Source organism: Musca domestica, unplaced genomic scaffold (assembly GCF_030504385.1).
Source record: "Musca domestica strain aabys unplaced genomic scaffold, Musca_domestica.polishedcontigs.V.1.1 1, whole genome shotgun sequence".
Taxonomy (NCBI): Eukaryota; Metazoa; Arthropoda; class Insecta; order Diptera; family Muscidae; genus Musca; species Musca domestica.
The window spans coordinates 1,504,415-1,515,660 of NW_026712114.1; the positions used below are offsets into that span (position 1 = coordinate 1,504,415).

Genomic DNA, 11,246 nt, shown 5'->3' on the forward strand with positions numbered 1-11,246 from the left:
TTTTAGACTCTTGGTTTATTCTCATGATAGCCGTTCCAGGACATTTGGAGTCGATCTAGCGATGTCCGTCCGTCTGTCTGGCTGGTGAACACGATAACTCTCGAAGGCAATCTCTAATTTGGTCCACAAACTTAGATCGAGTTTGGAGATGGACAATATCGGTCCACTCTTTCTGGTATCTCCACCAGAAAACGTCAAAATTTTCAAAAAATATTTTACTGCACAGAAAGAGAAAGGATAATTCGATTTTGCTTCAAATTTGCAAATCCTAATATTTCCATCAGTGCTAGCTTAGGTGCAAATCGTCCACCCCATCAAAGGGTCGAAATTTTGAATAATTATAACACTTGATGTAAGATGTGATGTAAGAGTGGATAGCCTTTAAATTACACACAACACAATATTTTTATTTACCCAAAGTCAGGTGTAACCAGTAAGGAAAGCTCAAAAGTCGGGCGGGGCCGACTATATGATACCCTACACCACTATGCATATTTAGTAGAGCTCTCGTAAAAAGGTTTATACAGGGCATTTCAGAGCTCTATGAGATATTTGGTACAAAATCAAAATCTATCTAATTCTATCGTGCATTTTACGAACTATAGCTATCTCTGAACCGGGTTTCTCCAAATTTTACGTATTAGCTTCTAGACTGGTGATTTGGGCTGATATTGACCATTTAGTGCACATTTAACCCGAAATCGGATGAAGATATATATGAGAGCTATATCCAAATCTGAACCGATTTCGATAAAATTTAAAACAGCTATTCATGTGCTCCATCTAATACCTGGTACCAAATATCACGGTTGTGGAGTGCATAGTAGGAATGTGAGGGACCTAAAGATCAAATCGGATGAAAGATATATATGGGAGCTATAGCTATATCTGAACCCATTTTCTCCAAATTTGATATACTTGCTTCTAGGCCGAACTCGGTTGGGTGTGCCAAAATTCAGGTAATTTGGACTGATAGTGAATATTTGGTGCACATTTAACCCCAAATCGGATGAAGATATATATGGGAGCTATATCTAAATTTGATCCGATTCTCACCAATTTCAATAGGGTTCGTCCTTGGGCCAAAAAAATATTGTTTGGAAAATTTCATCTCAATCGGATAATAAATGCGACCTGCATTTTGTTCACAAGAATACATGGACAGTCGGACGGACGGACGGACAGACGGACTGAAATCCACTCAGAAAGTGATTCTATGAAGGTTCTCAAAAGTAACTATGGGTCTATCTCGTTTCCTTCTCCATGTTACAAACAAATGCACAAAGACATAATACCCTTACCACTATGTGGTGTAGGGTATAAAAAGGGAATATATCGGCTCACTCCTTTTGGTACATCCCCACAAAGGGTCAACATTTTGAATGACCATGAAGCTCATACAACGCGAAAATAACATCCGATTCCACTCAGACGTAGCACAACTCAATATTTCCATCAGCACAAGATCTCTTATTAAGAAGGTAGAGATCGGACCATTTTTTCTGGTACCTCCCCCATATAAGGTTCAAGACAAAACAAAACGCTCAAAGAAAGCGAAACAAGCATCTAACTCTTTTCAAATTTTACACATACAAATATTTTGGCTAAGAAAATATGTGTTGTAAAGGTAGTATATATCTGTGAAACCCTTCTGGTACCTCAACCACAAAGGGTAACAATTGTCAATACTTTTATCTGTAATAACTTACGAAACAAATCAGCGAGTGTTTACAACTTGCTATATCTAATTATGTCTCTCAAATGTGGGATGGATATGAAATCGTCAATATTTTTATCTCACGAATATTTTCGTCTGTATTAGATGCAGTATGAAAACTGAATACTTCGGTCGACTATATCTGGTACATCAAGCACATTTTAACATGTTCTAAAAAATAATCGCATATCTCATATAAAGTGAAGGAAAAAGTTAATATAGACCAAACCTGACACGTCGCAATACTTACAGGGTAAGATCAAGAAACTGCAACCAACTTCAGACTGCTGTCATATCTAAGCCACTCGTCCGACAGCTGTTAAAATTATTCCAGTGATAGCTAATTATATTGTTTACAAGCGAACAAAAGCATTTTTGTGAGCACTTTCCAGAAAAAAAGTTATTCGTGATGGAATTCAAGGGTGATAATGTGATTTCATTATATTTGTCTGGAAAACCTCAAGTGGCTATCGTTAGAGCACTTCAGCATTTAAATGTGAATTAATCTTTTGTGTCTCGTACCATCGCTCGTTACCGTGATACTGGTAGCGTAGCCCGACGTCAAGGAAGTGGACGTAAGAAGACAGCAACATCAGCTGAAATAGTTCGAAAAGTAAAGAAGCGAATTGATCGAAACACGCGTCGCAGTGGCCGAAAAATGGTTTGTGAACTGAAATTATCGCAGTAATCCATATTCCATTCGGCAAATATTGAAAAATGAGCTAGGGATAAAGCCATGGAAATTCCAAAAAGTGGAAGAACCGACACAGCAACATAAAGAAAATAGGCTCAAAAGCGCTAAATAGTTGCTTCGCTTGACCGAAAGTGGTAAACTGCCGAATTTGGGTTTCTCCGTTGAGAAAACATTCGTTGTCCAGCAGTTTGTAAACGAACAAAATGATCGTGATTACTTGAAAATAAGGTCAGCTGAAAATGTACACCTTCGGTTGGTCAGCAGAACTCAAGTGCCGGCGATGGTGAGTGTGGGAAGCCATAACAGCCGATGGTCGCTCACCGCTCATATTAATCAAAGGTGCCATCAGAATAAATGCCGAATATTATCGCGAAAATATTCTGAAGAGTGTATTAAAGCCTTGGGCACGAAAACATTTTGACCGCAGACCCTGGACATTCCAACGGGACTCAGCACCGCAACCCAACAATGGTTACAAAATGAGGTTTCTCGCTTCATTTCCAGCCAACAATGGTCACCAAAATCTCCGGATACCAATCCGTTAGACTATTGTTCCTGGAGTATTTTGGAAAGCAAGGTTGGCACTAAAAAGTACCAAAGTGTCGATCACCTCAAGCAAGCGCTTCGCTGGGAATGGACCAAAATACCACAGAGCAACATTCGGGCAGAGTGTGACGGTTTCGTTGGTCGTTTATTCTATTTCCAATATTTTCAATAAAATTTAAAAACAAATGTAAAAACCAGTAAAGAAAGTCTTAAAGTCGGGCGGGGCCGACTTTATGGTACCCTACACCACTTTGCTAATTTAGTAGAGCTCCACATAACAATTAAAAGTTTTTATGGGAGAATTCAATCATACACGCTACGATTATAATTATAATTTAAAGTTCAAAAGACTAAATATTCCGAAGCATTTGTATCTTTTAAATTCGGACTTGTATTGCCCACTTGATATATATGGGAGCTATATCGAAATCTGAACCAATCTTGATATAATTTGGCAAATATATTTCTAAGCTGTATTTCATATATTTCCCTGAATATCGTTGTTACGGAGTGCATATTACGGCTGCGGGTAACAAATATAACAGATCGGATTAGCTAAATGTATGGGAGCTATAGCTATATCTTCACCAAATTTGACATACTAGCTTCTAGACTCAATTCGGTCGTAGGTGCCAAATTTTATCCCATTTGGCAAATATTAGACGTTTGTTTCACAATAAAAAGTAAATCGGACGAAGTTATATATGGGAGCTATATCCAAATCCGTACCGATCTCGGTAAAATTTAGCAAATGTATTTCTGAGCTGTATTTGATATATTTCCCCAAATATTGTTGTTACAGAGTGAATATTACGTCTGCGGAGGACTAAAATAACAAATCGGATGAACAATATATATGGGAGCTATAGCTATATCTGAACCGATTTCGATCAAATTTGGCATACGTACTTTCAGGCCTAATTTGGTTGTATGTGCTAAATTCCATACTATTCGGGCTGATATTACACGTTTGGTGTACAATAAAATGCAAATCGGAGGAAGATATATATGGGAGCTATTTCTAATTGTTTTACTGATTATCTCCAATTTCAATAGAGATCGTCCTTGGACCAAACAAATGATTTGTGCAAATTTTCATCTGGATCGGGTAATAAATGCGAACTGCACTTTGTGTACAAATATGAATGGACAGACGGACGGACATAATGTGATTCTATGCAGATCATAAAAAGGAACTGTGGGTCTATCTAGTTTCCTTTTGCCTGTTACAAAAAAAAAAAAAAAAATGCACAAAGAAATAATACCCTGACCACCTTGTGGTGTAGGGTATAATTATAGCGTTTGACTTTGGATGATTTGGATGGTTTTGGATGATTTTTGAATAATTTTAATCGACAGCAATGGTATATTACTTAAAAAAAAAAAACATAATTTCCATTCAACCGTAATATTTTTGTTGCTGACTAAATCACATTAACAAAAAAAAAATCACCTCTGACCTTTACATTGATATCGCATAAATATATAAAAAAAAATAAATTTTGAAAATTCTTTATAATTGGATTTTTGGCCTCGCCCAACCATAGCATTTCCGAGCTTCCTAGGGTTACATATGTTTAGAATATTGCCTTGGGAAAAATTTTATTATATTTCAGTACATCCAACTTGTAGGTTTTTATTTACTGTAGGGTATAATAAGTTTGTCACCGTCGAACCATTGATCGGCTACACTTGTTTAATAATCGCACTTGTTCCATTTTATTTGGCCTTTGTGGGCAATCATAAATTTGTTAATCGGAGATAATGAAGAAAATGTTTAGCAAATAAATAAATTTTGGTTTCAAATATTGAATAGTTGAGTTCTAGCATTTTACGTTCAAACATGAAATTATTTGGTTTGGTTGTGATTATTTCGATTTTATGCGGCAGTTTTGCTGCTGTCATGGTTGCCAAGATGGGAGATCCGGGTAGAAATATTTGCAATTATAATTAGTAAAATAATGACAATTAATTGTATATTCATTATTTAGAGCACCCTGGCAAGTGTGTTTATAAGGATTTGATTTTGTCACCCGGCGAAAGTGGTTATCCCGAGGGCAGATGTCTTCGTGTCTTGTGCTTTGGTGCTGATGGTAGCGGCAGAATTCATACGTAAGAAATATTTATCATTTCTTGTATTTTTATAGTTCTTAATAAAAAAATCATATTTTAGTTGTGGATCGCAAGGAGCACAGCCACCCTGTGTTATGGGTGATTACATGTACCCCGATGCTCAGTATCCCCAGTGCTGTGAAAAGGAAATCATTTGTCCCGACAATGTAGACGAACATGAAAATGAATTATTTTAAAATACCAATACTTGGAAACGAGAAATGGTCGGATATGGAATTTTTGATTTGATTTGAGATACGCAATCTTGAAAATGGAAATAATTAAAGGCTAATTTTTTTTTTACAAAATTAGATGACAACAAGTCGTTAAGTATCAATCGGTTTTGCCGACAGATGTATACCTTCTGCCAATGTCCATTTATTTATATTTATTTTGAGGGGTGGTTACGAAGGAGTGGGACAATATTGTCCATTTGTGTCTGATATTGAACTGATAAAAATATTACAAAGTGCCAGATTTGGACTATATCAACAATTTTTTCCATATAGAAAATCAAGCTTAAGTTGCGTTTAGAGGCTTTACTCGGATTGACTTAAAATTTGTATCAGAGGTATATATTTCTAACCTGATTACGGAAAAGTAATTTTTCGTGGGGGAAAATACCTGGCTAGCTGGTTATTCGACCCGAAAATTTGGATACAAAATCCGTCCATTGCTCCGGAACCGGTGAAAATCTCATCATATGACCCATCATATGGGTAGGTATATCCATAAGCTTTCAAATGTTACCCATTTTGTACATTTAGTTTTGTAGAACAGGACTTTATATTCGAACTTTCGGGTCGAATAATCGGGTATTTTATCTATCATCTTATCTGTGAGAAATCTTATCAGCGTTTTGGTCTTTCAAAAATTGAAGTCCTTTGTGAGGAGAGGTACCAAAAGAATTGAACCAGTGTATCCCACCTTCACACCACATCCTTTCCTAATAAAAATAGTGAGATGTGTGACACTTGGAAATATTTGAATGCCCATTTCGCATTCTTTCTTGTCCTTGAGGTAAATTTTTACTGTGAAAATCTTGACCTTTTGTGGAGGAGGTACCAGAAGGAGCTGGGGCCGATTGCCCATCTATCTAAGTTTGATAATAGTTTCGATGTAGAATGTTTGGAGCGTGCGCATCAGCCTGTCAGACGGATGTACAGATCGTCGTAGATTGACTCCAACTGTCCTGATACGGATTTCGTTCAAAGAGACCTAGGGTCCACAACCGTTATTTTGATGAGGTATTTTTTAGACGTATGAAGTGATATAAACCCTAGGCGGAAATATGGGTGATTCCAAAAAAAAAAAAACAGAATTTTTCAAACAAATTTTGGAGGGAATTTTTGAAGCCCGTCCCGATTGGGTTTTGAAAAAAAATTGACCAAAAGTATTTACTGGACTCGACTACCGTCAATTTTTTTGGAGTCAAGTCTCCTGAGTGGATTTTTTAAAGACCCTATTTAAGATTTTCCGGCCAAATACTTTCTTTCAAGAAGCTACTGTGCTTTTACAGAATCGTGAGTCTGACCTCATTCAAGAAGTCCCTGTCAAAAAGAAAAAAATACAAGTAAAAAAGCTGTACGTTAGGCCTTTGAATACCCTCCAACATTTGGAACGAATTTTGCAATTGTCAAAAAAAAAAAAAATCCGTTTAAAATTTTGTTAAAATCTTAAAAATATCAAATGCAGCCCTCATATTAGGGTCTAAACGTCGACATGGACATGCATAGGCAATTTTGGCCATAAGCCATTAGTGAGGTACTATTATATGGGGGCTATACCAAAATGTAGAGCTACACAGATAATTTTCTGCCTTAGGCTGCAGTATCCATTACGAACTTCAAATACCAAATTTGAAACAATTCCGGGGAATAATGTCGCTAAAATCATCACAATATAGAATAGAGGAAGGTACCGTTATATGGGGGCTAGACGAAGGCGTGGACCAACATGGCCCATTTTTTGTCTAAAGCCGTAGTTTCTATTACAAACTTGAAATATTAATTTTGAAACAATTGCGTAAATAATGCTGCTTAAATCATCAAAATACCGAATATCGGGGGGTACCGTTATATGGGGGCTATACGAAGACGTGGACCTGCACATACAATTTTCATTCATAGGCTGTAGTATTCATTACGAAATTCAAGAATTAAACTTGAAACTATTCTGGGCAATAATGTTGCTAAAATCATCAAAATACCGAATATCGGAGGTACCGTTATATGGGGGCTATATGAAGAGGTGGACCTACACAGACAATTTTCTGACTTAGGCTGTAGTATCCATTACGAACTTCAACTACTAAATTTGAAACAATTAATGTCGCTAAAATCATCAAAATACCGAATAGAGGAAGGTGCAGTTGTATGGGGGCTATAAAAAGCCGTGGACCTGCACATACAATTTTCTGTCATAGGCTGTAGTACCCATTACGAACTTCAAGTATTAAATTTGAAACAATTTGCTAAAATCATCAAAGTACCGAATATCGGGAGATGCCGTTATATGGGGTCTATATGAAGACGTGGACCTATACAGAAAAATTTCTATCTTAGACTGCATTATCCATTTCGAACTTCAAATACCAAATTTAAAACAAATGTTATTAATAATGTCGCTAAAATAATCAAAATACGGAAAATATGGAGGTACCGTTATATGGGGGCTATACCAAAACTTGGACCTATATGGCCCATTTTCAATATCAAAAGTCCTGCAGACATAATATACATATGAGTAAAATTTTATCAATCTACTTAATTTCGTTCGGAAGCTAGAGTGATTTCCACAGACGGACAGTTAGACGGACATCGCTAAATCGTCATAGAATTTTACGCTGAAGAATATATATACTTTGAGGGGTCTAAAATATTTATTTCGAGGTGTTACAAACGGAACGATAAAGTTAATATACCCTTCATACCATGCTGGAGGGTATAAAACATATTTTTTAAACAAATTTTGGATCGATTGAAATCGGTCATAAATTGGGTTTTGAAAAAAAAAGGATTTTGACAAAAATTATGTACTGGACTCCACGACCGTCAGTTTATTTTGGAGTCAGGCCAAAATAAGTGCATTTTTAAAGACCATATTTAAGATTTTCCGGCTATATACTTTGTTTCAAGGGAAAAAAATATCGTATTTATTTGTTTAAATCGTGGAATTAGTTTTTTCTTGTCTTTTCAAAGAATCTGAGAAACCTGAAGTCCAACCTTAGTAAAGAAGTTCCTGTCAAAAAAAAAAAAAAAAAAAAAAAAAAAAAAAAAAAAAAAATCTTGGGATTTTTTTTACTCCAACCTGCTTTTCCCAATATATATCAAATTAAATGGAAAACCTCTTCTCATTAATGGATGCTGGGTATTCCCTTGCGATTGAGAATTATTGGAATTCCGCTGTATTCTTTTCTAAATAATAACATACGTTTGTTCCATTGCATGCGGCATTTGTGGATAATCACTGCATTTCCAAGATTATAAAAACGTCTAGTAAATCAATTGATTTCGAATTCAACAAATTAGTTGATTTGCAGCTGTTTACATTTAAACATGAAATTCTTTGGTTTTATCGTCTTTGTAACTATTTATTGTCGAGATTTTGCTGCATTAATGCAGGGGAAAATAACAGATCCCGGTAAGAATATTTTTTTGAATAAAAGCCAAAAGAAAAGATAATAAAACATAAAAATTATAATGATAAAATTAAAAATAATATAATTAATAATAATAATAATAATAATAATAATAATAATAATAATAATAATAATAATAATAATAATAATAATAATAATAATAATAATAATAATAATAATAATAATAATAATAATAATAATAATAATAAAAATAATAATAATAATAATAATAATAATAATAATAATAATAATAATATTAATAATAATAATAAAAATAATAATCTATATATATAAAAGAAAGTTGTGTTAGTTACTACGCTTATAACTTAAGAACCGCTGGACTAATTTTAACGATTCATACAAATTCGGAATTGTCTCCTCTCCGAAAAGGATAATATCCAAAAAAATCGCGTAAAAATGTGTTATATTAACATTTCATTTGACTTTTGAAATGTACAATAGTAATGTTTTATTTTGCATAATTTTTTTCCATTTTGACTTACTTTTTTCTAATGTACATTTGTAGTGTTTTTTTATTTTTATTTATTTATTTATTTTTTTTTTTTTTTTGAATTCAAATATTAATACCAATTTATTTAATTGACTTGATTTCTTGAGAAATGAAATTGATGGCGAGTTACATGGAAGTGTAGTACCGAATTTTGTGGTGGCGAAACGGAATAGATGATGTCGAAATAATTTAATGGAATCGAATTTTAAAATAGAAGTACATTCTATTGACAAACTATATAAGGATCTTTAAACATTTTCTGTAAAAAATCAGCGAACAAGTTGAAGATTTTTTCAATGTGTTATTCTTCTTTTGTCACTTTTTTTTTCAATTTGTATTATCTAATTGAATTCAGTAAATTTTTTGTGAACAAAATAAAGAATAATTTTTCACTATATACAAATTTTCACCAAAAAATTAAATAAGTGGGAAATACGATGTTAACTGACATCTACCTTTCAACTCCAGGGCCGACATCGTGGTTCAGCTGGAAGATGCGAACACATTTGAACAAACGAAAATTACCGAAAAACCCTAATGGGGCTCATTTCAAAGCGTGGAACTACTTCTTTCCTGTCACAATAATCCGTCCAATGTACAATCAGAAAATACCAAATATAAAGGGTGGAAAATAGTAGAGCGAATGGGACTCTTAGTAAGAAAAGAATTTCTATCCTTGCAGAAATTCTTCCCAAACATTCGAGATACCTTTAATCGCTTTTGCAGGTCATGATATCGATCATAACTCACGGATAAGGGTACAACCCGATTCCATATTTATATAACCATCGTATGATTTAAGTTTTTTTGGTGTCTTGGTCACTTTTTTAATATTTTGGACATTATTTGGCATATTTGTTTCTAAGGAGGTAGAAAACCTCTTCGCATAAAGTTTGAAATTTTCAGAGTAGGGCCCATTTTGGTCTTGACCATATTCATTAATTGATTTGGCTAAAAATTGTATTTATGCTACCCTGGGGTAGGGAACCATCATACAGATAATTGCCACACAGGAATTTATTTAAATAAAGTCCCCACAATGGAGTATCTCCAAGTCCACTTTCACATCTAATTGGTGGTCAGAAAAGAAAATTTTGTTTTCTATTGAATTTGTAACCCCCAAGAGAATATTGGTTGGGCCACGTTTTGGTATAACCCTTATATAAATGTATCCCTGATTTCAGCTGTGACCGTGGTCTTGGCCACGTTTTTCAACTGATTTGGCCATTATTTGCTGTATTTAGGCTACTTTGTGAGTTGAGAACCGTCTTACAGAAAAATGTCAACATACGTAAATATTTTGGTACAGTCCCCATATAGTCCCCAGGCCCGCCGATCTATAGTGATGTTTACCGATTGGCGGACAACAACGCGGGTATTGTTTAATCGTCATTGAATTTTACTATGAACAAGAACATAGACTTTTTGGGGACTCTAATGCGCAATTTGAGGTGCTATGGTAATGGGTGTAAAAGCGTAATTAACTTTGACTATTCAGAAACTATTTTGCCCTCCTTCCATAGTTATTTATTTCTATTTAGTCGAATCAATATTTATATTAAAATTTGTTCACCTTTATGAGCTAGATTTGTGAAATATTATGCTATGCTAACCATCCTATACACAGTACAAATTGTTCTGCTAAATTTTGAAGCTCTACGTCAAATAATATGGGCTGTATCGTAATTTAAATAAACAGACATACAGACGGAGTCTATGACGAACATTTAGGGATGTTACAAACGGAATGAAAAAGTTAATATACCCTCCTTTCCAAGGTGGGGGATATAATAAGCATTAAAGACTAAAATTACGGGCCGGCAACGCGGACCGGGCCAGCTAGTAATAATAATAATAATAATAATAAAAAAAAAAATAATAATAATAATAATAATAATAATAATAATAATAATAATAATAATAATAACAATAACAATAATAATAATAATAATAATAATAATAATAATAATAATAATAATAATAATAATAATAATAATAATAATAACAATAACAATAATAAAATAAT

The 11,246-nt window shown here is 34.1% G+C and overlaps 1 protein-coding gene across 1 annotated transcript; it reads left to right on the top strand.

The window, feature by feature from the left end:
- Nucleotides 1-4,671: 4,671 nt before the first annotated feature.
- On the top strand, nucleotides 4,672-5,402 carry LOC131801260 (complement inhibitor CirpT3-like). The gene is made up of 3 exons (XM_059119749.1): nucleotides 4,672-4,885; nucleotides 4,949-5,069; nucleotides 5,131-5,402. The coding sequence occupies exons 1-3, from the start codon at nucleotides 4,801-4,803 to the stop codon at nucleotides 5,264-5,266; spliced, it is 342 nt and encodes a 113-aa protein (XP_058975732.1). The 5' UTR covers nucleotides 4,672-4,800; the 3' UTR covers nucleotides 5,267-5,402.
- Nucleotides 5,403-11,246: the final 5,844 nt, after the last annotated feature.

Excerpts from the sequence above, each read along its gene's own strand:
- LOC131801260 (XM_059119749.1), top strand. The coding sequence starts at position 4,801 with ATGAAATTATTTGGTTTGGTTGTGATTATTTCGATTTTATGCGGCAGT. Across the intron at positions 4,886-4,948 it reads TGCCAAGATGGGAGATCCGG|AGCACCCTGGCAAGTGTGTT; the intron begins GTAGAAATATTT and ends TTCATTATTTAG. Across the intron at positions 5,070-5,130 it reads GGTAGCGGCAGAATTCATAC|TTGTGGATCGCAAGGAGCAC; the intron begins GTAAGAAATATT and ends ATCATATTTTAG.